The sequence below is a fragment of the Echiichthys vipera genome, assembly GCF_963691815.1.
Source record: "Echiichthys vipera genome assembly, chromosome: 12".
NCBI lineage: Eukaryota > Metazoa > Chordata > Actinopteri > Perciformes > Trachinidae > Echiichthys > Echiichthys vipera.
In genome coordinates, this window is record NC_139837.1 from 10770251 (window position 1) to 10794716 (window position 24466).

Genomic DNA, 24466 nt, shown 5'->3' on the forward strand with positions numbered 1-24466 from the left:
GCCTGTGGCTTTAAAAATCCTTTGGCTGTTCTTATATAATAATTCATCATTTACATTTGGTTGTGCATTCTGCAACTAGAACTTCATTTAGTTTTCATGTAATTATTTTATACAACAATACTTAAATAAACATTTGCTATGACTCTCACGTTGTGCTCACACCAAACGCGAAGCCAACTTTTCCCGCGGCCCGATTATATACAAAGTCAATTCAAAGACGCAAATAGACATGAATTTGGGGTGAGCACACGTGAAGCTGTGCTGCGAAGGCCTTTCATCGATGAGATTCTCCTGCATAGTATAGACCTAATCAATCTAAACTCCATCTGGAAAAGAAGCATTTTTAAAAGTTGTTTGCTGGCTGTGTGGAGGACAGACCTGACAGCTAAAGCATCAATTAAGACTTTTTAAAAATCATAATGAAGTTATTACGGCATCATAGTAAACTTAGTCATAATACAGTTATTACGGCATCATAGTAAACTTAGTCATAATAAAGTTATTACGGCATCATAATAAAGTTAGCCATCAAGTTATTCAGGCTTCCAGTGGCGGATTAAGGTGGTCAGGGGCCCCTAGGCTGCTGTTTGTTTGAGCCCCCCACAATATTAATCATGCTTTATCAGAAAAAAAGAACAGAAGAAGAGTCTGCAACCTTGAAATTTTTCTTTACTGGATCTTGGCCTTGCGCTTTCTTGCTCTTTTATCACATTTCCTTTTTAGGACATTTTGCCGCTGTACTTTCTGGTAACAGTGAGTGACACATCAATGTGTCCCATATGTATCCAATAAGCAACTTTTCTTTTTTTTTAAATGTTTTTAAGTCCCAAATAAGACTCCCCTGGACACCTGGTGCCCCCGGGCTGCAGCCTAGGCCAGCCTGTGCATTAATGCGCCTCTGCCGGCATCCTTTACATCCGTTTATTGAAAAAATTCACCAAGCTGTGTGCACCTCTAGATGATGTTAGTGGTTACAACATATCTGAGACTTCCACAACAGGTACAAAGCAGCAATAGTGGTCATTTTGGCCATTATTGATGACAGAAAGAAATGTTGGTATCTATACTGGCATTTCATCATGCAAATGACGTGAATAAACATGAATGCATATGCATAAATGGTCCCGTGGTCATCTCTCGGGAGTAACGCTAGATGAAAATTTGCTTTGCCTTTGGTGTGAACACATCATTAGTCAGATCAATCCTGCCATTTTCGTCGCTCACCACCAAATATTGCAGCCCATTTGCGAGTTATCTCCAGGTAGATTGCGGGTTTATTGGGCAGGTAGTCCAAATACACAGTCTGACTTGTTTTGGGAATTGCCATTTCAATCTGAGAGCCCTCGTGCCATTCATTAAAAGACGTTATAGAGATAAAATCGGGCCTGGCTTGTAATGCAGCACTTAGAGAGGTTTCATAGTATTTGCCGTTGATGCGGTTTCGAGTGTTTTGGAAGTTCCAGGGGCGAATGCTTGTGTCTATATACCCGGGGCCCACACTTGGGATGAATATCAGGTTGTTATCTTCGCAGAAAGCTTTAATAGAGTCCCAGTTCCTCTGAGTGGACCCGTAGGAAAACCCATTAGTAGCAAAGTAGGTGTAAACGCCATCAAAACCGGCAGTCAGGATATCCCTCTTATGTTTATCCTCAACCAGCAGCGCTATGAAGATGGCGTCATACGGGGTATCCCTGATGCTGTTGCTCTCTGTGTGTTTTAGCAGTTTGGCCCACTGCTCCGAATTCATTAGATACGAGTCATACACATAGAAGAGTGGAAGAAGCTTGCCAGTGTTTGTCCGGAACTTGAAGAACGCAGGGTGCTCCCCGTACCTGAAGAGAGGAGGCATACAAGATAAACAAGCGAAGAAAGGAAAATGTCACAGGAACAAAAGGAACGGATTCAAACATGATAGTTATTGATTGAAGCGATGAATCCGGTCAGAGTGTAAGATTACAGTGCTGAGATTTGACTGACAACACTGAAGAAACTCACTCACTTCTCAATGATGTATTTGACATTATTGAACATGTTGGCTTCATCTCTTTCTTTGTATGGTTCGATGTGAAACGCAACCTGCAAACATAGAAATGACAGCAACATTAAATATACCTATTGACATGAATTTCTCAGCTTTTTTCCCCACCAAATTTCAGAATATTGCAGATGTTTTTTGAGAACTCTGCACCTTAAACATTTAGTCCACTGCTAAATACAAAACAAAAGGCTACTAAACTCACTGCTATCATCATACAGACCTTGATGTGGTATTTATTTGCTACTTCCAGCAGCAAAGGCACAAGCTCATCCACTGGATCACCATTATCATCATTCTTATTAGGAGGATACCAGGAAACAGCAATGACACCTGAGGGTAGACGCAGTTCCAGTACAAACATGAGAAAACAATCAGATAATTGTTCATTATGAGTTATTCATATAGTGTAAATTTACTGCAGTGATAAATAATGGGTTGTAGGTGAAATGCAATAGGGGCAGAAAAAACAAAAATCAAAGATAAAAATGATTGTTCAGCCCTGTTGAGGTAAATTTCTTTCTTACCAATGGCTGCTGTGCGCATCTGCTGCATATGAGACTCTAGAACGGAGGGATCCCTGGAACTGTAAGCCCCTAAAGACGGGTAAAAGTTGGATCCTATGTCATCAGGTGGGACGTGTCTCCCCTGTGGATACCCCTGAGCCACCTTATAGTCCCAGTGTGGCAGCTGCGGGTGGTCCCAGTGGATGTATTTGCCATCGAACTTGGGGTTCCCATACCAAGCGTAGTAGAAGGCATGGAGATAGTAGTTTGGAGGAGGGAACTTTCTCAGTGAGGCTTCCAGTTTGTTTGACTGAGCGGAGTTATCCATTTTGGTCTGGTCAGGTTTATTGCTATTTTCTTTCTGGATGTGATTGTCATTATTTCTGTTTGGGAACAGCTCCGCACCGAAAGGGCTGCTGAACGGAGAGTCTTCAGGTGTCAGCACCTTAAAGAACACCGTTATTATGAGTACAAGCAACACCAAAGAAATTAATGCGATGCAAGATTTGCGCCTGAACCTTGCCATTTTTCAGTCAGTGCTTGAGGCTTTCCACAGGTCATTGTTGAGACAGCAGTGAGGGATTGTTGTTGGACAGGATGCCATCGAAGCTCTGTCAGTCACTTTACATTCAGCCTGGAGGTTGAGGAAACAAGGGATTAGAGGGGTTAGGGCTACAACTAACAATTACTTTCTAAATTAATCAACTAATCCTTTTGTTAGTGAAAAATAGCAGTCAAAATTTCTCAAAAAGTTGCTGATACATTTTCTCTAAGCGCCTAATCTATTAATTGTAGGGATGTAACGATACGTAGCGAGACAGTTACATATGTATTTAAATGCGTATCAGTTGAGATGAAAAGTGAATCGCGCTGACCTTTTTAAATAGTCTAACTCGTTTCAATGCATTCCCGTCAGTGTTTATCTTAACAGGCTGGGTAGCGAATCACGTGAGTGCTGACAGATTGTTTCGAAGAGGTTAATAACGGGAGTAACAGGAAACAGCTCTAAAAGTGACTTCTATGTAAATAAGTTCTGTGCAAGTAAATAATGCCGAGCTGAAGAAAGGTTCATGTGGATTATGAAAAGTAACTAATAAATACCTCAAATATTTAAAGAAACTTCAAATTGTTATATTTGATGAGATAGTTTGGTTGGTGGTAGAATGGGTTAGGTTTGGATCACCAAAATGAAAAAATAAGCCGTCATTTCAGTCTCTAAACATTTGTTTACATTTTGCTTTTGGTGTTTGTTTTGCCATAGTTCTTCAAAATAAAATGAACATATAGCCTAATTGAAACAACTAGTAAATATCCATCCATCTTCAACTGCTTGTCCCTGTCAGGGTTGCGGGGGGGGCTGGAGCCGATCCCAGCTGACATCGGGCGTGAGGCGGGGTCCACCCTGGACAGGAAGCCGGTTTATCGAAGGGCACATAGAGACGAGCAGAGACAGACAACCATTCACACCTACGGGCAATTTAGAGTCACCAATGAACCTAACAGGTGCACGTCTTTGGACTGTGGGAGGAAACTGGAGATCCTGGAGAAAACCCATGCAGACACAGAGACAACATGCAAACTCTACACAGAAGGGGATCCCAGCCAGGATGCGAACCCTCTTGCTGTGAGGCGACAGTGCTGACCACCACAACACCGTGTCAACCTTAGTTTATATCATTGTGTTAAAAATATAGAATCGAAGAATCGCATCGTCAACCCAGTATCGTGAATCGAATCAAATCGTGAGTTCAGTGTATCGTTACATCCCTAATAAACCGACTAACAGACTGTTGCAGCTCACGTACTACTTTACTTTACTACAATGAGAGGCAAAGAAATGAAGCAAATTGTCACATTTGAGTTTAGAAGCTGCAACCATCAAATGTTTGGCAGCTTGGTTGGAAAAAAGTATGCAAACAATAAATCAAATGATCCCTAAAAAACAGAAAATAAATACAAGAGGTCCAGAAATACAGAGAGAGCCAGCCACAACCTTTTTAAATGACTGCACACTATGTCTTAGTGCAGTCAGGTGTACAATGACAGCCAGCTACAGAAAGCTAACTATGCTATATCGCTGCTAGCATAGTTTAACGACACCTAAAGACACAGTTAACAAGCTAACGTTAGCAACGGTCAACTCTACCTGTTTTGATGAACTTTAGACTTGACAACAGCAGCCCAGAGGGGTCACACAGTATTAGTGTGATGCTCCGACAGTCACACACTTCACTTGTTTCCGTGTTCAAACTGTGCCCACGGAAATACAGTCTCTAGTGTTTAACACAAGCAGTTTAACGAAAGCTCGGAGCACTCTTCATTAATTATTTCTCGTTGTGTGAGCTGTGGGATGCAGACAGGACAATTAGCCTACACTTCTGGTTCGGTAGCTGGTCCCGGAAATCGTCGCAGATCTGTAAACGCGACAACAGCAACTGCGCCGTGAGCGAGAGCCATCTGGACCTATCCATGTTGTGTAGGGAGCTGATGTTACGTCACTGCGTCAGCAACAGTCAAAGGGACAGTTTACTGACTCCAGGTGATGCGTGTCGCCCCCAGTCGGTTGGGAGGGTGTACAACAAACCGGTCTGACCTAAAAGGACCAAAGGATGTGATTCTCTACTGTTAAAACAAAAACACAACAACACATTGGATTGTCAACCTTTTGATTCTACAAGGAAAATGTCACATCCACAAAGCTACATTTTCAAAATCTCTGCGAATTTCATATAAAAAAATTTATATTTTTTGAGTCTATCCATATTATTAATAACAAGAAAGCTATTTATACAGCTGATATACTACATTGTTTTTAAGGAAACGTCATCATACAGCCTGCCTTTGCCTTTTTGTATTTATTTATTTTAGCCTTTATTCATTGTTTTAGTTTCTACTTTGTCTATTTACTTTTTCTTATTGTGTATTTAAGCACTATCTCTTCTTCAGTTTACTTGTGTTATGTCAGCATAATGTAAAATAATGTTTATTGAAAGGAAAAATGACTGCCTTATATAAAAATACTATGTTCTATGTTTGAGTCACATGTTTGTAAGAATTTGCAAATAAAGTTGCGAGGTAAATACCTACTATAGACCTCTTTAATGGAATTCTATAGCGAGGCAACAGCCTTGGTCCTTGTTGACTTCCTGTCAGCTGATGTCATTCACATTTACTGCAACAGGAATCAAACTTGGACCCCTTTCAGAATGGTTATGTTTACAACTTTGGAAATGTCTATTGAGTAGGATGATACTGATTCATTTTGATCCCATCTAAAAAAAGGGACCAAAAGGACCTGTTTTTGTTTGTTTTTCTGTAACTTCTGTGTTTTTTTGTCAGTTTCTAATTTGATCTGGGTTTGTTTTGCACTTTGGGCTGCATCTTTGCATGAAATGTGCTATGTAATTAAATATATTATCGTATGTTTATATAATATTGTTATTATTCTAACACTCTGGTTAAAAAAAAACATTCCAAGTTTTATTTTGTAGTTGTTGCCGACATCTACAACCGACAAAAAGCATGCGCATCTGCACCATCAGGCATAACGGTAAGTGAGGCAGACTGCAAACGTACCGTATATCAGAAATTAATGTACAGATACTACTATAAAATATATACAGGTATATATATATATATATATGCTTCCACAAACGGAGTCAACAATATTCTCCTTTACTGATTTCTGATTCTTTTTGAATGTTTAAAGCATTTTTTGTCTTTACTTTTTTTATTGCTAAAATCTAATAGCTACCCAATATGCATTTGAGCTTAGGCATTTAATAACAAACATAATGCCAATGAGCTGATTTGGTTGATATATTTGATAGATCTATGTGCTTAACATACTTTTTCTGTTTATAATATTCCACAGTTGATAGAAGTGCTCGAAACCCAACACTTTACTCAGGCAGATTCATGCTGACAATGGAAGAACCACGGCCACGACTTTCTTCTGGGCGCATACAGAAGAAAAGGAGGACTCTCTCCTATCAGACCCCCTACTTCCTGAGGTCTGTTGACAGCGATGATATGATGGCTGATGCAGTGGAGGCACAGGATGTGCAGGTTCGACAAAGCAAGCGATTGCTTCACATATGCTTAAAATGAACAGACATCCTAATCTGTTTTATTACAGACATCATAAATGCAATTTCTTTCTTCAGGCTAACTCTACATTCAGCAAACAGAACCTCATCTACTATGCGCTCTGCTTTCTAAAAGTGGCCCTGTGGATCGTCTTTGCTTGGATCCTGTCCCACCTCCACCTGGGTCTTCCATGTTTTCTCATGCCACTGATCTTGTGGTTGTATTCAGGGCCGATGCACAGAGCTCTGAACTGGGCTAAGGGGCATCTGCGAGGCCCAGTTAAGTAAACTGTCACACTGGGTTGAATGAAACAAAGACAAGAGAAAAATAACACAAGATGTCCTCTGCCTTTTAATTTCTCTACTGTACAGAAACACGCAGTCATGCAAATAGATAAGTAAAAAGAGGGGACAACAATGTTAGTTTCCATCCATTTTATTGAATTGATAGACTTTCAAACAAACTTGTACAAATTGCAAAACAGCTTTTGGTAACTCATCATTGTTTTTTATTATCAGTATCTGGAAATAAATTAAGTGAATAAAAGTAAACAATGTGAATAGAGAACAGAACAGAAACAAATAATACCAGAAAGAGCAAAAAAGAAAGAAAAGAGGCAACTGTTTTCCACATTAGGTCAACTGCATCTTACCTGCAGTAGACTGAAGTTAACTGCCAGTACGTCCTTGTGGAAACTTTTTGGCATTCTTTTGTGTCATTTTGTACTGGCAATGCAATGAAGAGCCCATCCGGAGCTGTCTTGTTTGAATGACTCTGTACTGTAACACTGTATATATACACCAGGTGGCATCACTATCACATAGCATAACGGCCTGGTTGTGCCACCCGCTCTCTTCCAGAACAGATTGGGTGACATGAATAGCTGGCATTTTACTTAAAAGCTTCCAAGAGCAAACTTTCTTCATTTTTTTGTTGTTGTGTGCACTTTAAACATAGTACTAAACAATTAAAATATTGTGGAGTATTTAGTCAAGTTTGCTTTTTATGTATTTAGTCTTTTAAACACTGCACGGCTTACTTAGATACATTAGACACTTGCGAAATTAGATATTTTCTATCCTTATTTGCTTCTTCATACAAAGACTAGGAAAGGACCACTTTTAAGCACTTTTAGTACACCATATATCCAGTGTGTCGGCAGGTAAAATACTGACCATAAGTTACTCATAGTGCATGGACATGAAAAAAATCTCTCGGCATCTTTCGCTACAAATCAAAAGCATTTTATCAGGGAAATTATCTTGATAAGAAAAAATAATAAATAGCAGCTCCGTCTGAGGAGCGGCATGTTTTTGTGTGGGTGTGGAGTTGAGGCACAGGGAGGCATAACAGTGTGGAGGAATCGAGGCCCAGAGGGCGTTGTGTTCGGGAAGAGCATGTCCACTGCCAGCAGCATCTGATTTATCCTCTTATTTCATTCAAGCTGGTCTCTTCACATTCTTTGCTACCCATGGGAAGGTGCGCTTTTTTCAATGGTTAAATATATAAAACAACGCAAGTGCACCGCATATGCTGTCATGTGTTTAAACTGTTAAACAGGAATATAAGAAATGTTATTTGTGTCTGCAGATTTAGCATTGCACGGAAACCTCAGTCTCATTGAAACACTATGGAAGGATTCTCTTTGCTTTTAAGGAGATCAAGGCAAAAAATAAATTTCAATCTCAACTGTGTTTTTCATTTAAAAAGGAAAGAAAAAGAAAAAAGAATTCCTCAAACTCAGTCACTTTGCCCCTCTACGCAGAACCTCAAAAAACCTCAAATGGCATTGGAAGTAAAACCACAAAAAAGATTATCTGTTAATAATATCAAAAATACCAACAAACAGGCAAAAAAACAGATTGGTCACAGCAAATTTATGTACACATACACATTAAGAAAAGAGCTGTCAGCGGAGCTGGAGAGGGGGTGGATGAGTAGGGAAGAAAGAGGAGAAAGATTTGGGCAATTAGATAAGCCCTGTATCTTTGCTATACAGGGGAGTTACAGGGGTTGCCGGGATGGCAGACCAGGGACGGACAGGGGGAGAAGAAGCGGGAGAGCCAAGGTTGTTTGTTCACCTCTTCTTGGGGGCTTGGGCAGTGCGGGGTGGGGTGACGGGTCGGCCAGAATTCACACCGCCGTACTGATACTTGGCCTTCTTCTCTGAGGGCTTTAGGATCTTTGAATAATGACGCATAAACACAGAGACACAGGAAGAAAAGATGCATTTGTGAGTGTTTGAGATAACGTTAAGTCAAATATCAAAAGGCAATTAGCATACATGTACATGTGTCCCTATAGTTTTAGACTACCTGGAAGGAGCACATGAGGGATTCATCAACACTCATCATGCCGCCTGCATTGTCAAACTCCCCGCAGTAGTTTGGAGCGGAGAAGAGTGTGACCAGTTGGCGTTTGGCAAAGAACTCATATCCATCCTCCACAACCTGTTAGAAGACATGTGACATTATTCCACCGCCTACAGCAATCAATACCAAGAAACAGCTCTTCAGAGTCCAACTTTGTTATCATGGTTGAGTGTCCAGAGCCACCTACACCTGAATCAATATCAAACGCCCAACGCAGAGCCAAAACAGCAAATGTAGAACAGAAAAGTTGTACAAACCAATTTTCATAATCAATTGTTTTTAGTCATATATCAGGTAAATAAATATACCTGATGTCAGTGTCTTAAAAGCAAACAGTAGCTTCTCATTCTATATTTATACTATTTTACTTCAAATTGATAATAACTGAGTGCTAAATCAAGTTCTAATGAATGATGCATGGTTAAAAAAAAAAAAAAAAAAGGAAGATCAGATCTCTTTCCCCCATGCATCATTTATTATAACTTCATTATTCCCTTAATAGGTGGTTTAGCTCTAGTGTCTGTGTCTTTGCATCAGCCACAGTAATTACTTGTACCAAAGACACACAGTCTAATGGAGGTCAGCTATTGTTAACGTGCAACCAATGTTAAGTCTCATAAGAAACAAGATCAATTTGCTTGAAATGCACTTTCTGCAACATGCATTCCCTTCATAATTACCTGGTGGGCTCTGCAGATGAGATCGAGGTCGTGGCGGTTTAGGAACTTGCTGACCACATCTGCTCCGAAGGTGAAGGAGACCCCGCGGTCGTTCTCCCCCCAACCTTGTACATCCTTATCTGGGTCTGACCACAAAAGGTCACACAGCAAGCCTGAGACACACATGGAGAGGAGAGACGGAGAGAAGTAAAAAAAACATTAAAAAACGGGAAAGAGTTGAAGGGAGAGCATAGACAGACAACGGGGGGGGAAGAGAAAGTGCTAAAGATCCAGTTGACTTTGCTGATGCAACACAGAATATCTATTGATGTAATAGTCATTCATTTAGGAAAACTGAGTGAGAGCAAGCACACACACACACGCACGCAGAGTACCTGTATCAGGCACGTCTGTTGGCCTCATGATCCTGCGAATCTGCTCCATTGACTGCAAATCAGGCGATAGTCCTAAAATAGAAAATAAAGATTTTTTTTTAAAAACTTTTTTTGGAGTTACTATGAATATACTTCGAACAAGGGTTCTGGTTTACGTTTGGGAAAAGGGGAGAAAATATGTGCCAACAGTTCCCTTACCTCCATGGCAGCAGAAGATCTTCTCATCGATGATAGCAGCTATGGGGAGGCAGTTGAAGCAGTCAGTGAAGGTCTTCCACAACTTAATGTTGAACCTGCGCTTGCCTGGTGGAGCGCAAACACACTTGGTCACAACCAATCTATATATGTGCTTCGGGGCTGTTTGTGTGTATACTGTGTGCATTTCATTTCAACTCACACTCATCGTAGAAGCCGTAGATGCGGTTGATGGAGGCACACTCATGGTTGCCCCTGAGCAGGAAAAAGTTCTCTGGGTATTTGATCTTGTAGGCCAACAGAAGGCAGATAGTTTCCAAGGATTGTTTCCCTCTGTCCACGTAGTCACCCAGGAACAGGTAGTTTGCCTCTGGAGGGAAACCACCATACTCAAACAGCCTCAGTAGATCTGTGTACTGCCCATGGATATCACCTAAAAAAAAAGGTGAGGGTGGAGACAAGACATTAATTTGACAACTGTGCAGTTAACAAGGACAGGCTGATTAACATACTCCCAAGTACACCCACACACACACACACACACACACACACACAGCAACTCATATATCTCTGAATTCATTTTGATTTTCAGAACACAGCCACTTATGTGGGTTGGTGGGTATATATGCCTGTGTCTTTTCCTTACTGGGTTATACACCTGCATGTATTCACACATCAAATGAGCCATTACAACTGCCACCAGATCAATGCCATGGTCCATGGGAACTGAGCTACTGAGGGAGCGAATGCTGACAATCCAGGTTAATCACAAAAAAAGGGGGACACATACACATACACACACCTACACAAACTAACTTTAATTTTAACAACTCTCTCAGGATTCAGGGTCAACCTTGTCTGTTTTTGACATCATTCAGGCAGTGATGTGCACCTAGCCAAGACCTGCTTCCTTTTATATCCTCTCGCACCAATTTAGGAGCTGCTCTGAATTTGGGCTTAGTGCTCCAGACACAGATGACTCCAGGGAGCATCAACATAGAGACCAAGACAATAATAACAGGCTTCATTGTGACGAAAACGGAAAGTAAATTCATGTGCCACACTCTTTTTATGGCAATGCTTCATTACAAGATGGCACCAAATACAAATTAAAATGAAATAATAGGGCCTGCCTTGTTAAGATACGCAGCTGTCTGGCCCTGAGATTAAAATGACCAAGTAAAATTACAACTTTACATCATGAGAGGGGCTGGCATGATTTTTTTCTATTTCATGCTGCCCGTCAGTGATCTAGGCACCAAAACCCAAACCACGACTGGCATCTAACCTATATGGCAACAGGCCTATACTTATTTTTGCCTGTGTCTTAGGATGGCATGCAAAAGCAAACTTTTTTTTACCGTGCAAAAGAATGATTAAAGGAACAGTTCTGAATGTTTGAAGTGTAGCTATTTCTTATATTCAGTGATCATGCTGTGCTTAGCTGGTTGGTTTGTGTTTCACCATCAATAATTTTCTTCCCACTGGACACGCAGCCCCAGCTTGCCATCTAGATGTTTGATGCAAGTACTGGAGATGTTAAACACTTCACAAAGATAATACAATGTCTAAACTTCAATGAAACAAGTCTTAAAGTATTAATGCACTGATCCAGCAACATAGGCTTGGATGCAAGCTGGCAGTATGAAACCAGGAAAGGTTGTAAAATGTCCAAAGTATCACTTTAGTTGCTGTTTTCAATCAATATGAATAGGCGATGGTAGGTGGAAGGCTGGAATCCATGTGTGAGAAGTATTTAACAAAATAGAGATGTTCAATACCATTTTTTCCTTCCCAATAACAGGTACAGATCTGATACCAGTATGTTGATAATGTATACTGGTATATATACGTATCATTTTGATTATGATTATAGGACTAACCCTGTATGGATGTGGTATGATTGTTATCATTGTAGTAGGACCTCATATTAAACCCTCTGTAATACTTAGAAAGAATGCACCCTGCATTTCCATATCCATACTATTTAGATGGAGACTATTTAGAGTTTTTGTATGCCCCAGTACATAGTATGTCAAATGCAGTATGCCAAAAATACCAGGATGTCCTACTACATCCAGATGGATTTTGCAGAATGCAAGCCAGCTTGCTTTTCTGGCTGTTCTTACCCACAATCCTTTGTGCGGCATATATGAGCAAGAGGGTCTGTTTTAGAGTGAAGAAGAATTGATTTCAGGGAAAACAGCAGTTTTATCCTGGTAAAACTACTTTAAAATGTATTTTTTGGAAGGCTATAACAAATAAATGATCATGTTATTGGATCGGTGCAAAGACTTGCATACTCGCCTGAATTACAATTACAACTATTTCAATGTAAGTCTGCCACAATAGTATGCAACATTATTCATATCTATTTTTTTTATCTATGGGCATAAATAACATTTTAAGTTTTCATTGTGCTAATCTAGGTAAAGTTGGGAACAGATAGCTGAAAGCTACAAGTAGTGCATTAAAACATGAAAACACAGATTCCTTTTTTGTCTTGGTGGGCTGAAAGCAACACAAACAGCAAAACAGAGTAGGGCTGAGTAAATACAGAGGACAACACACAGAACAATAACCTGCTTTTGCCTGCACCAAAACAGAATGGACATGAGATATAAACAATTAGCTGAGCTTCTTTATGCTGCAGTTTGCTCAGAAAAGGGAATCGGGGTTGAAGCAATTTGTGAGCCTAAATTGCCCTGGAATAAATATTTACAATGTACTTAATGAAGTTCATATGAATCTGAAAAATGCTCTATGCCTGGAATAAGGCATGGGGCCTGAGAACAGGTTAGTTACGGTCTTAACTTTCTGCAAATCCACACTAACCCTATGTCTAGATCTCAAGCAAGTCAGACGTGGTTTTACTTGCATGTGTCACGCAACAGATATGTTTCCTTTTTAATCTGTGCAGCTGTCGGCTCCTTGCAGGCTCGGGTCTCAGGTGATGACCACTCGCTCTCTGCTAGGTGGGCCTGTTTTGCAGGGTCTTGTTACAGGTGTTTTAGGTTCTGGTCAAGGCAGAGGGTCGTCGTCAGCGTCATGAGCCACACCTGGGCCTGGTATGGTTTTGCACATAAAGCTCACCACCTTCCCACACACTCCCTCTCTTCCCTTGCCGGCACAGCTGTCGTTTCGGTTGCTGCAGACTTTGCCACACACTCATACACGTTCTTTTTTTTATTATTACATCTTGTGAAGAAATATGCTTATTTTACGCTTATAACTCATCTGGTCTACCATCTTTGTTGCAGCCTAGGAGCCAGGCTATTAACAGCTGTGTTTCACAGGCGTAACCACGACCTGAAAGTTTATATTTACGCTTAAAGTCTATTTTTTTGCACAGTGTGTGTAAATCTGAAGTTGATGCCCAATAGAACACTACTTCTTCACTACATGTTTTTGGGGGTGTATCATTATTTCATCATCATTCTCTCTCAAACTTTAGCCTTTAGGGATATGAGGAGCAAACCATGTTCAGTGTCAAAGGAAAACTGCAGACTGCACAGAAAGTTTGGCTTGCAGCTTGACGTGTTGAAATGCTCAAACCAGACAGAACTGGAATAGACAAGGGCCCGACCCGTATTCCCAAAACATCTTGAGGCTAAAAGTAGCTCTTAACTTGCTGATTAAGGAATAACTGGCTGCCACTGGAAATTAAACCTTTAATGAGTATATAGCTTTCCCCATGCTTTTGAGCTTTTGCAGTCATCCTGGCTCTGAATTTTCCTTTAAAAATGGCCTTCCTTTCATGCACAAGTTGGGCAACAAATAAAACTGTTCTTTTTGGTTTTGGTTGGTTTACACCTCTCCCTATCAGCCATAGTTATTGTAGTCTGATAATTACGAGGCTTCTCACTTGGACACCTGCTAATTGTTAATGAGCTGCCAGACATGCAAGAAGCTGACAATAAGCTACACACATACTTGACTAGTCAGCCAATATTGCTCCTTGCTTTATGTGAAATCCTTTGCTTTTTAAAATCTTTATTTGGATATGGCAACATACCTCCTACCGTATGTCTATCAGGAATTTACTGACAGAGATACAAAACAGCCAATCACAATTTCATGAAACATGACATCATCCATAGCAACAGGGTCAATCTCGCCCTTTCTCTTAGCTTAAGACTTCTCCCAATTCTTTAGTAAACGTAGGTCTCAGCAGCTTTGCGAAGAGGTTTTAAGGCACAGGTGTCCTCTGAGCTTCTCTCCTCTCTGTCTGTATCATTCATGTTTTATCAATGCATGTTACTAATTCAACTTCTTCCCTGGAGTTGTTTGTGCTTTGTAGTCTCTCAGGTCTCTGCTGATCGTGGTCCTTCATGATGCTTCCTGCTACTATTATAATCTATTACCTTAGCTGTGCTTGTTTCTACTATTCTGCTGTATTAACTGCCATAACATATAAGTCATATTCACATTACTATAGATATTATTATAGTATAGTATACTGTCTTTGTGTCTGTCTTTGTCTCTCTCTGTCCATCTGTCTGTCTTTTCTCTCTCCCTTTCTTCCTCCCCAACTGGTCAAGACAGATGGCCCGTCCTTTATAGAGCTGGGTCTGTCTGACGGTTCTGCCTGTTAAAGGGAAGGTTTTCGTTGCCAGCGTACTCTACGGGGTAATTGTTGGGTCTATGTAAATCATAAATAAGTCAGAGTTTGGTCTATACTTAGTCTGTAAAGTGTCCTGAGATAATTTTTGTTATGATTTGGCACTATAAATAAAATTGAACCCTGCTCCTGAAGAGAGATTGCCCTGCATGTTTTAGGTTTCTCCCTACTCTAACACACCTGACTTTAATGATCTGCTCATTATCAAGCAGCTGACACTGGTCAACATTTTGATCTTCATTAGTATCAGGTGTGAGTAGTAGAGAGAAAGACAAAACATGCAGAGGAGTAGTTCTCTAGGAGGGTTGGACACCTCTGATATAGATATTCGCTTCAGTGTCGCATGCACGCTGTAGTCACTTTTGTTTTGTGTAGACGGAAGAGTTGCTGCATGACTGAATGTGAATTTGTGAGCTTCTCCGAGGCTGGCTTTCTATGGGGCAGCCCCCCGCCTGCCCTCTCACAAGAAAATTGTAGGATGACAGTGAATTATTTACTCAGCACTCAGTGTCAAAACAGTCTGACAACAGCAGCACAGAGATTTAGGATTTCAAAAGCTGCGCAAAAGGCTGAGCGTTGGAAAAAAGAAAGTAGTGCTGTTCCTGAGGTCTGTGTTAAAAATGAGCCTGAATTGTTTCAGAAGACAACGCAATCTAAAAAGGCAATAGTGACCTTATGACTTACAAGTATGCCACAAATGTGCAGTACAACAATGTTTTATGTCATAGAGGCATGCTTTTATACACTGAAAGCTCAGACCAATAGACAAACAGATCAGTGATAAACTAACAATAACAACTTCTATGCATGCGCAATGGAGTGGCCATTACATTATTAGCGTGGAATCAGGGCACTGGTACTGTAGTAACAAAGCTGTTATTAAGTGCACTGTTGCATGACCTTGTGTAGCCAGATAATAAACAACCCACATAAAAACCGGTGTGAGGAACCCTGCATAATGTCGCTCAGAGCACATCTCAAGTTGAAAACAACAAATAAACACAGAAACACTCAGCAGAGAGGGTCATTGTTTATAACTGTGATATAGTCTGCACTAGTAGTAAACTCATTTTATAATAAAGGATCCACAACCCATAAAATAGGCAAATGTTGAATGTCAAGTGTTATCTGAAACTTTTAAAAGAGCATGATGTATAAAATGATGTGACAATATCAGAGCACATCTCAAGTTGAAAACAACAAATAAACACAGAAACACTCAGCGGAGAGGGTCATTGTTTATAACTGTGATATAGTCTGCACTTGTAGTAAACTCATTTTATAATAAAGGATCCACAACCCATAAAATAGGCAAATGTTGAATGTCAAGTGTTATCTGAAACTTTTAAAAGAGCATGATGTATAAAATGATGTGACAATATCAGAGCACATCTCAAAAAACAAAAAACAATAGTCAACAATAAATGTGCATCTCCCTACTCAGAAGCCTGATATAACAATGCGAAAGGTAAACAATTAACAAAAATGGCTTTAGTGTGAGAAACTGCAACAGGCTGCCTGTGATATAATGCTTGTAGTGCATTCTTTAACGTTTTATTCTCATCCTCTTACAGTCTATGAACAGTTTGTGCCACTTTTCAGTCAGTACCAGTGGTCAGAATAATTAAAGGCACTCTATCCAGCTCAGACTTAACACTGTGCCCAGAGACAAATGCTACCACAGAATCCAAACCTACACATAAACACAGCGTGCATGCTTGTGGTTTTTCTTTAGCCAATTCAACACATCCTCACAAAGAGGGTTTGATTACTGCACAAGAAACACTATTGCCAATAACACTCAATAAAGAAAAATCCCATTTTATAACATTCTGTTTAAATAAATAAAAAAGGTGTCAAAGCAGCCGGCTTGGGCAAAAGTGTGCCAGTGGCATTTACATTAACATTTGAAGGAGAGAGTAAGCTCAGAACCAGATCCGTGTGGCCCTTGTAAATAATTCACTGTTTGGTCTTTGTATTCGGTGCTGGTGCTCTGAAAGCCTGCCGTCACAGCCGTGGGTTAAAGGTAAAGTAATTAGCCTGGTCATAGGGGTTCAGCAACAAAACAAAGAAAGTAAAGGAGAGACAAAGAAACCCCACACAGTGACAAATAAAACCACCTCAAACTCATGCATATTTTAGAGTAATGTGTCAGGTTTAGTTTTATGTGGATGAAGGCACTTGAGGCCTTTGAAAAGGTCAGTTACTCAGACATATGGATAACATTATTCTCTCAATATTCAATAGGACGACTTCTTTAAACTATAACATTTATCACTTGAAATACAAATGACGCCATCTGAGGTCGACCTATATTAAGGACAACAATACTCTAAGTAAATGTATGTATGAGGAAACTGGTTTGAGGACATCCACAAATTAACTGTGCGTAGGTCCGGGTGTATATTTGATCTTGTGTACTGTATTTTTAAGGACTGGCACATATATTAGACCGTGCTAAGTTGTTTACAGTTGCAGCGCTACGCTGGAGGGTAGAGATAAAGCATGTGGGAGTGTGCAGAGATGTGCAGGAGTCAGCTAGAGATATTAGTGATAGTGGTAGCATTTCAACTGTTGCGAGGGAGTTTGCCGGCAAATGTGAAGTGCTTTATTCCACTTCAGTCTGTCCATATTATGTGTGTAAGACAGTGATACACAATCTGTGTATGTTTGTGCAATTTGCTTATATGTCTCCTTCAATAACATACACAGAGTGATCAAGAGAGTAACAGTGACTTATCATGTGACCAAGGCTGATCTAAGACAGTGATATTTGGCCTGGTTACACAAATAAACTTTTAAACCTTTCGGTTCAGATGCACTATAGGAGGAAAAAGGCACACTAGAGAATGGTATATAGTATTGAGCATAAAAAAAACACGAGGTTGTAAGAAAATGGCCTTAAATCCAGGCCAGAAATGTACAACACTGACCACAGATCTTCAGGGGTGCCTCAAGCTCCAGCAGGATGGGCTGGCTGAGAAAGATCTCCCTGGATTTGATGCAGAGGCCTCGCACCTCTGCCTCGGTCATCTGGACGATCTTCCCCGGGCGACATCCTCGTACTGCAGAGGAGAGAAAAGACACCGTCAGCAAAAGTATTTGTTGTTATAACATTAATGTGTATCTTTTTCATAGCTTACGGTATTTTCAGTTTCACAGTGCTGTGTCAGACCGTCGGACTGATGGCACAGCCGTAATTAGCCTCTAATTTATTAATTCGACTGAAACACTGCATTCCATGTCAGAGTCACATGTGTGTGTCATGCATCTGGTGTGTAGACTGGTCTCTGTGTTACAGTTGTGTTCTAGTGATTTAATGAAGAGAGAAACAGTCTATGGCCCGGAGCAACTCCTTCAGCTCACTTCATCTTCACACACCCCTCAGCCTGTAAAGTGCATTAATCATGACACCGCATATAAACGATAGAGCAAAATATGAAACCATGGACGTTTTTATATCGTCATATCGCACAGCCCTAATTAGCATCATCGTCAGTCCTAACACAACTGCATGAGCAACCTCCAACACCACAAACCGGATCAGAATCATTTTTCACCTAAGGGGAAAAACACTTACAGGAGGATCACAAGCAATCTGATGAGCTGTAATGGTTTGCAGCTTATAAGTCTCAGCCACACTTAAAAAACCCAATGCTTAGACTATTAGAGCAGCTTGCATCTTCAGCACTGGTGTGGGTTTATTGGCTGTATAGTTGCAATGTTTGCTTAAGCCTACTTTCTGGCGTTCTGCCACAGCTCTGGGAGCCGATTTAGCTTACAACGATGAAAAGAGGAGTGAGAATTGCAAACGGTTGCTACAGTCAGCAGCTGAAATAATAGGAAATATGGAAAATGGGATTATACATAAAAACTGCTTCCTTGCTATAGTACCTTGTGGCTTGCATAAAAACTTCTTTTTAACTTAAATTTAAGTTCCATCTAGTTTCAAAATTCGGTGTTTTATAGATTTGTGCTTATTCGTGTTGATTTAAAGCTGGGCGGCCTGGTTATTTTTCTGAAAGATTGCATCATGTTTTTAAAAAAAACAACAAACAAACCAATAGTGACATGGCGAACCAACTACGCAAACAGTGACCAGTGCAAAAGTAAAGTAAACTAAAAGGCAAGAATCCAAATAAATACGTATTGGGCTGAAGAATGGTCTTCCTAACCACACTGTTGCACTTCCTACACCTGCCCTTCAGACTGCATTCCTACTTGTTTTTTAAAAGCAGCATTTTTCATACATTTGGTTAAGACATTTCAGGCATTACTAATTGCTCTGTGTGCTGACATTTTCCCCTCCAATTTTAAACACAAACTCTGGATCCCTCCATTTTAGCTAGTTTTAGAGTGATCTCTAAGCTTCCATTTTTTTTCTCAAAGATTTTAGAAAAATTCTCCACACAAGTGGTTTCTTTTATGAGCAATCACATTTTCAAAAAAAAAACAACAAACATGACATAAGTTTTTCATACTCCTATATCTAAGATCACTATATTTAAGCCATATCGCTGCTTGAGGCAGGCAGATAAACTCAATATACTCCTATAACACTCACATTTATCTCATGGTTTTTCATAACTGATGGTATTTTTTGTAATTATTGAGATTAACTTATATTTTTTCTTTAATTTATAGGTTTCATTAAGCACTTTGTAACGTTGTTAGGTGCTATATAAATATATGTTATAATTATATGTTTTTTATAGTTGTGAAATAACAGTGACTAATTGTGCTTTGTCACTATATTAATACATAAAAGGTAATTGGATGGCACTTATATAGCAATCTTCATTTACGCCTCTGTTTGGCATCACAAAGAGCAAATCAAAGCACTGCATAGAGATGAATCACTGACGATGGGGACAAAAGTGATGAAAAAAATCCATGACTGAGGAATTATGTAATAACTAACCATTTTGGGATTGCCTTAAAGCTAGACACCCTCTACATAGAGGATAGCTGTGCCTAGTGAAAAAAATGCACATTAGTCAGAGAGGAAGTTTCCTTAAACACTTTTCATATTCGCTTGTTTCCTTAAATTATGACAAATTATAGAATGACCAAATGGGGAGGTATTAGTGAGAAATTCCTATAGCTCAGTGCAAGCATTTTGTGCACATTCACACATGTGCATACACATGCTACTAATGCACTGTACTACTCCAACAGATGACAGACTGCCTCACAGTCGTTCATTAGTTATATAATCCATCCAAATCTGAGAGAAGTCACTGAACCAGAGGGATATGGATCCTCACAGATGGGGAATCTTAGTGCCAAACCAGGGTTTCACCAGCCTTATTTAAAGTGTTACTCTACCATCATTTTCTTTATCATCCATCTACTGTATCTGCAATGCGTCATACCCATGTGCCACGCATGGTGTGAAGCATGAAATTGCAGAAATAGCGCTCTTCACTCATCGGTCAGGCCTCATCAGAGCTGAGCGAGTTAAGCTTGGATGCTGATATAAGTCTGCCAGGCTTTAACACTGAACCTTTCACTGTGACCACTTATGCAGTCTGGGCACTTTTAAAACAGATTACATTCTTAAGAACAATGGCTAAAATGGAGCAATGGGGGCAATGAAGCAACCGTCATAAACCAACTCACCGTTTGAGTGTGTGATTGTTTCACTGTAAATCTGGAGAAAGTGGCACGGTGTTTCACAAGTTTTAATTCCAATGAATAAGCACTCTGACAATGTGTTTTTCTTTTCCAAGACAGCAAAACATACAGTTAGCTATTATGTGAAGTTGGGATGCAAATAAGAGCTCAAGACATATCAATGTATCTGGCTAAAGAGAGTAAGCAGCAACAGGGAAATTTTGTGTTTTCTTATGGCAACTGTCAGAAAATAATATCAGAATATCAGAAAATACCAACACAAAATCTTTGCACGTGTTAAAGACCAACACCACATTTACAACTATTATATATCCAGTAAAAAAAATTCCAGAATTTTGGAGGCAATCATTTAAAGCTAAAGCACAGCTCAGCCCGGATGATCCGAGCCATGCTTAAGCGTGATTGCCCCGCACCCCCTCCCTCTTCCCCCGCGGACCAGGCCTGGCCTGAACTCACAATACTTGAAAAGACCTGACCGCAGCACAATTGCTTCTTATTTATACGTTATCAACACTTGGAGTTTTTGTCCAAGTGTTTTTGAATATTTTCATCCGACAAAATCTGCAGTAACCCCTCCTCCTCCGCATCGGACCACTGCGAAAAGGTGGCTTTGGTTTCTGTTGAGTTGCAGGGTGCATTTTCCTGCTAGTACCAACAAGATCACAGCAAAACTAACTACTCATGAAGGATGCCAAGTCCGACTTGTATTCAAAACATGAGCAACGCAGTCAACAAGTCACTGTCAGTCCAAGCTGAGAGACACGGAAAAAAATGTGTGAAGTATCAACAAGCTTTCCAGCTGGGAAAATAATGTTTCACACCTAAGAGTAGAACACACAAGAAGTTGCAGGCTGACAAGCAATGATATCATTTCAATTCAATCATATGTTAGCAATGTTCAAATAAAACTGAAACAGCAAGAAACATGAGGCGGCAGCAGTGTGACTGCATTTTCCAGCAGCTACTATAAATAACAAATCTTAGCATTTCAGTGCTGGCACGCTGGCCTCTCATCGCTCCAACAGAGTCACAGATACTGGTGGAAAGTATGCCAAGGACAGCTGAATTTGCCTTAGTGGTCTGGTCTGACTCAAAGGATAAAGCGCAGGGGAACAGAAAACTCCCCGCCTTCTCTTGAGCAAAGTGGCAAACACAAAATGATTTTTGCACATCACTCTCCCTGCCAAAACCCAATCGTCCTCGCACACCAACAAAATATCTTTTATTTACCATGTATCAAAGGAATATTTGCGATCAGAGCTTCTGCCCTGCATGTATCTCCCTACTCTACACCTAATTCGCTTAATTCATGATCAAGCCTGTGACAATCTTGCTGCTTGATAATGAGCAGGACATTTGAAACAGGTGTGTGATAGTAAGGCACTAGCTCTCCAGGAGCAGGGTTGAACACCACTGTTTTAAACTATAGATAGTTTCATTTTTGTGCAGGTCATGGTAAGACAGTAATTTTACAATGTGTGTGTTTTTCACCTGTACCAATGTTAACGGGCAGAGTCTGCATGAGTACAATGAATCACAGAAACCTGTCCACTAAAAACAGGAAAAAGTTAAAATGACTTGAACAGAAAACAACTTAAATTAGTCTCAGATGTATTGATCAGGGCATTCAATATCAGATAAGAGGGATATTCATGTTGTAATTGTTAATGTTGGTCTATTTATATATATTTAACCAATCTGTCAACAAAAACAGATTCCCCTTTCTTCAATAATGTAACATACATACAACATAAACAGTGATACTGATATCTGGCGTAACTTAAACGTGTCAAGGGCTTGGTGGAGATTAGTGTCCATGCCTTTGCTTATAAAAATATTAATTGACTTTAAATAACGTACGTAACCGTCAGAAACATGTCAAATGATTCACAGTTGTATTGTAAAGCTCTGACGCACAGGTCAAACGTCCCCTGCCTGTCCTGCTTGATACACACCAGCCGTACATTATTTTGGGGGAAAATGAGCCAGAACACACCAAAAAAACACACACACACACCAGGCATGAAGTTTAATAAGGCCTACACGCTAAAGTAAACACCACGACACAATTAAATTAGTTGCCGAGATTGACGTAGCAATGACTTCTATAAATGAGAAACGTTGCTAGGCGTTCCCCGCTGACAGTGTTTATAAACACAGCGAGCTAAAAGTAGCGTTAGCGCCAAAGCTAGCTGGGGGATACACCGTTACCATTGGCTGGCGTTAGCTACCCACAAGCTAACACATTCCCCGCGTTTTGTGAGGCGACCGCGGTAGTTACCGAAAACAAGTCAAACCCGCCTCAATGAACATGAACAGCAAAGTGTGTGTGACATTACGGACTCTATTGAAATTGTTCACCTCACCTTCCAGGAGCCGAGAGATGAGGCTGTCCACGTTCAATTCACCCTCCGCCATCTTCAAACTGATGTGGTTACTGTTGGCCGGTTCGATCCCCCCTACGGACACAAGGAGGCGCTGTTGTCAAGGAAACAGTAACGGTGGATGACAATAAAGATTAAGGGAAGTAGTGAAAAGTGACTTGAACTCACTTTAACGCCTTTCTATAGACATTTTCAATGTTTTCAAAGGAAGTCCATTGCTAGGCAACAGCCTTGGTGCTTGTTTACTTCCTGTGAGTTGATGTCAATTTAAATGTAAACAAATTCAAGGTATACAATAAACGGCACATTGGTGACATAATTAATAAACAAATAAAAGAGAGTACAAAAATACAATTAAATCAATAATACTAGCTAAAAATAAATAAATAAAAAATAGTTAAAACAGGGGCTTCGGGAAAAAGCTTTTCATAATGACTCAGTAAGGTATTACTTTTTTTGTTATTGACCAAGGTCAGAGATTTAAGCAAAGAGCTCAGTTCCAGGTGGAGAGGAGCAAATTTAGGTACAGATTTAGCAAATTTTTGGATGTGAATAAAGAATTTTGCATAGGATAACAGAGTCCATCAGGTGTTCAAGAGTATTATCTTCTGGGCTAACATAGTAGCAAATAGAAGAAGAAGAATTCCTTTATTTGTCCCACAATGGGGAAATGCAATTTTCACTCTATTATTAATTTTCATTTTACACACACACACAGGCCCAAAATACACACACATGCACAGACAGGACCTATATACATGCAATTAATGGAGACACACAGGGATTTGAACCAGTGACCCGACCGGTTGGCCAAGTCACCTATGGACTGAGCTACTGCCTCCCCTGCAACAACATCTTTAGAGGTAAGACAGTAGACTTCTTTAGCCTTGTTAGATATTAAATATTTTTGGGGTAGGAGCCAAGCTCTTCTCCAGTTTATGTCCTGTAATAAGGACCTCCGGTAAAACGTTCCTCTAGGTACAACTATATTCATCATTTGAAAACACTGGCGTATATGTTTATTACACTTTCTATCTGTTAGTTCAATTCCAAACTAGGGCACATTGAGAATGTTTATGTTTAAAACTTGGAAAAGGTCTCTATTAATTCAAAGTTCATTTGTGACTTTAAGCTGGAAAATATACTGTATCCTATACTTAATACCATCCAGTACACACGGTATTACTTTCAAACTTATCTTTTAAAAAAGGCACAATTTGTGTGTATGTTTGCAATGGTGGGAGAAGTAGTCAGATCCTATAATAACCATACCACAATGGAAAATACATAAATACCAAACTCTCATAATTAATAGTCATGTAGTTAAAATCTTACTGAATTACAATTATTTTCAGCAAAATGTACAGTATGAAACGTAAAAAAAGCAACAGTTAAATTATTATTACTGATGCATAAACGTGTAAAAAGGCATTTTATTGTTGTAGCCGATTTAGCTGGATTTTATATGAACTATTTTGTATACTATTGGGTAGTTTAATGTGCAACTATGAATCCCATTTTAGAAAGTGATCATATGTCTTTTTGGTAAATCTGCAATGTAAGTCCAAACTTC

The 24466-nt window shown here is 39.8% G+C and overlaps 2 protein-coding genes across 2 annotated transcripts; both read right to left on the reverse strand.

Moving 5' to 3' along the window:
• Positions 1 to 4855, reverse strand: manea (mannosidase, endo-alpha). The gene is made up of 5 exons (XM_083923632.1): positions 4688 to 4855; positions 2563 to 3175; positions 2259 to 2368; positions 2000 to 2076; positions 1 to 1832 (listed from the first exon to the last, which is right to left on the reverse strand). Exons 2-5 carry the CDS (start codon positions 3065 to 3067, stop codon positions 1199 to 1201), a joined length of 1326 nt encoding a protein of 441 aa, XP_083779758.1. The 5' UTR covers positions 3068 to 3175; positions 4688 to 4855; the 3' UTR covers positions 1 to 1198.
• A 2200-nt stretch (positions 4856 to 7055) lies between these two features.
• On the reverse strand, positions 7056 to 22955 carry LOC310954987 (serine/threonine-protein phosphatase PP1-beta catalytic subunit). Its single transcript, XM_083924700.1, has 8 exons — positions 22876 to 22955; positions 17806 to 17937; positions 10454 to 10684; positions 10255 to 10359; positions 10057 to 10128; positions 9683 to 9834; positions 8946 to 9080; positions 7056 to 8812 (listed from the first exon to the last, which is right to left on the reverse strand). Exons 1-8 carry the CDS (start codon positions 22925 to 22927, stop codon positions 8708 to 8710), a joined length of 984 nt encoding a protein of 327 aa, XP_083780826.1. The 5' UTR covers positions 22928 to 22955; the 3' UTR covers positions 7056 to 8707.
• Between the last annotated feature and the right edge of the window lie 1511 nt (positions 22956 to 24466).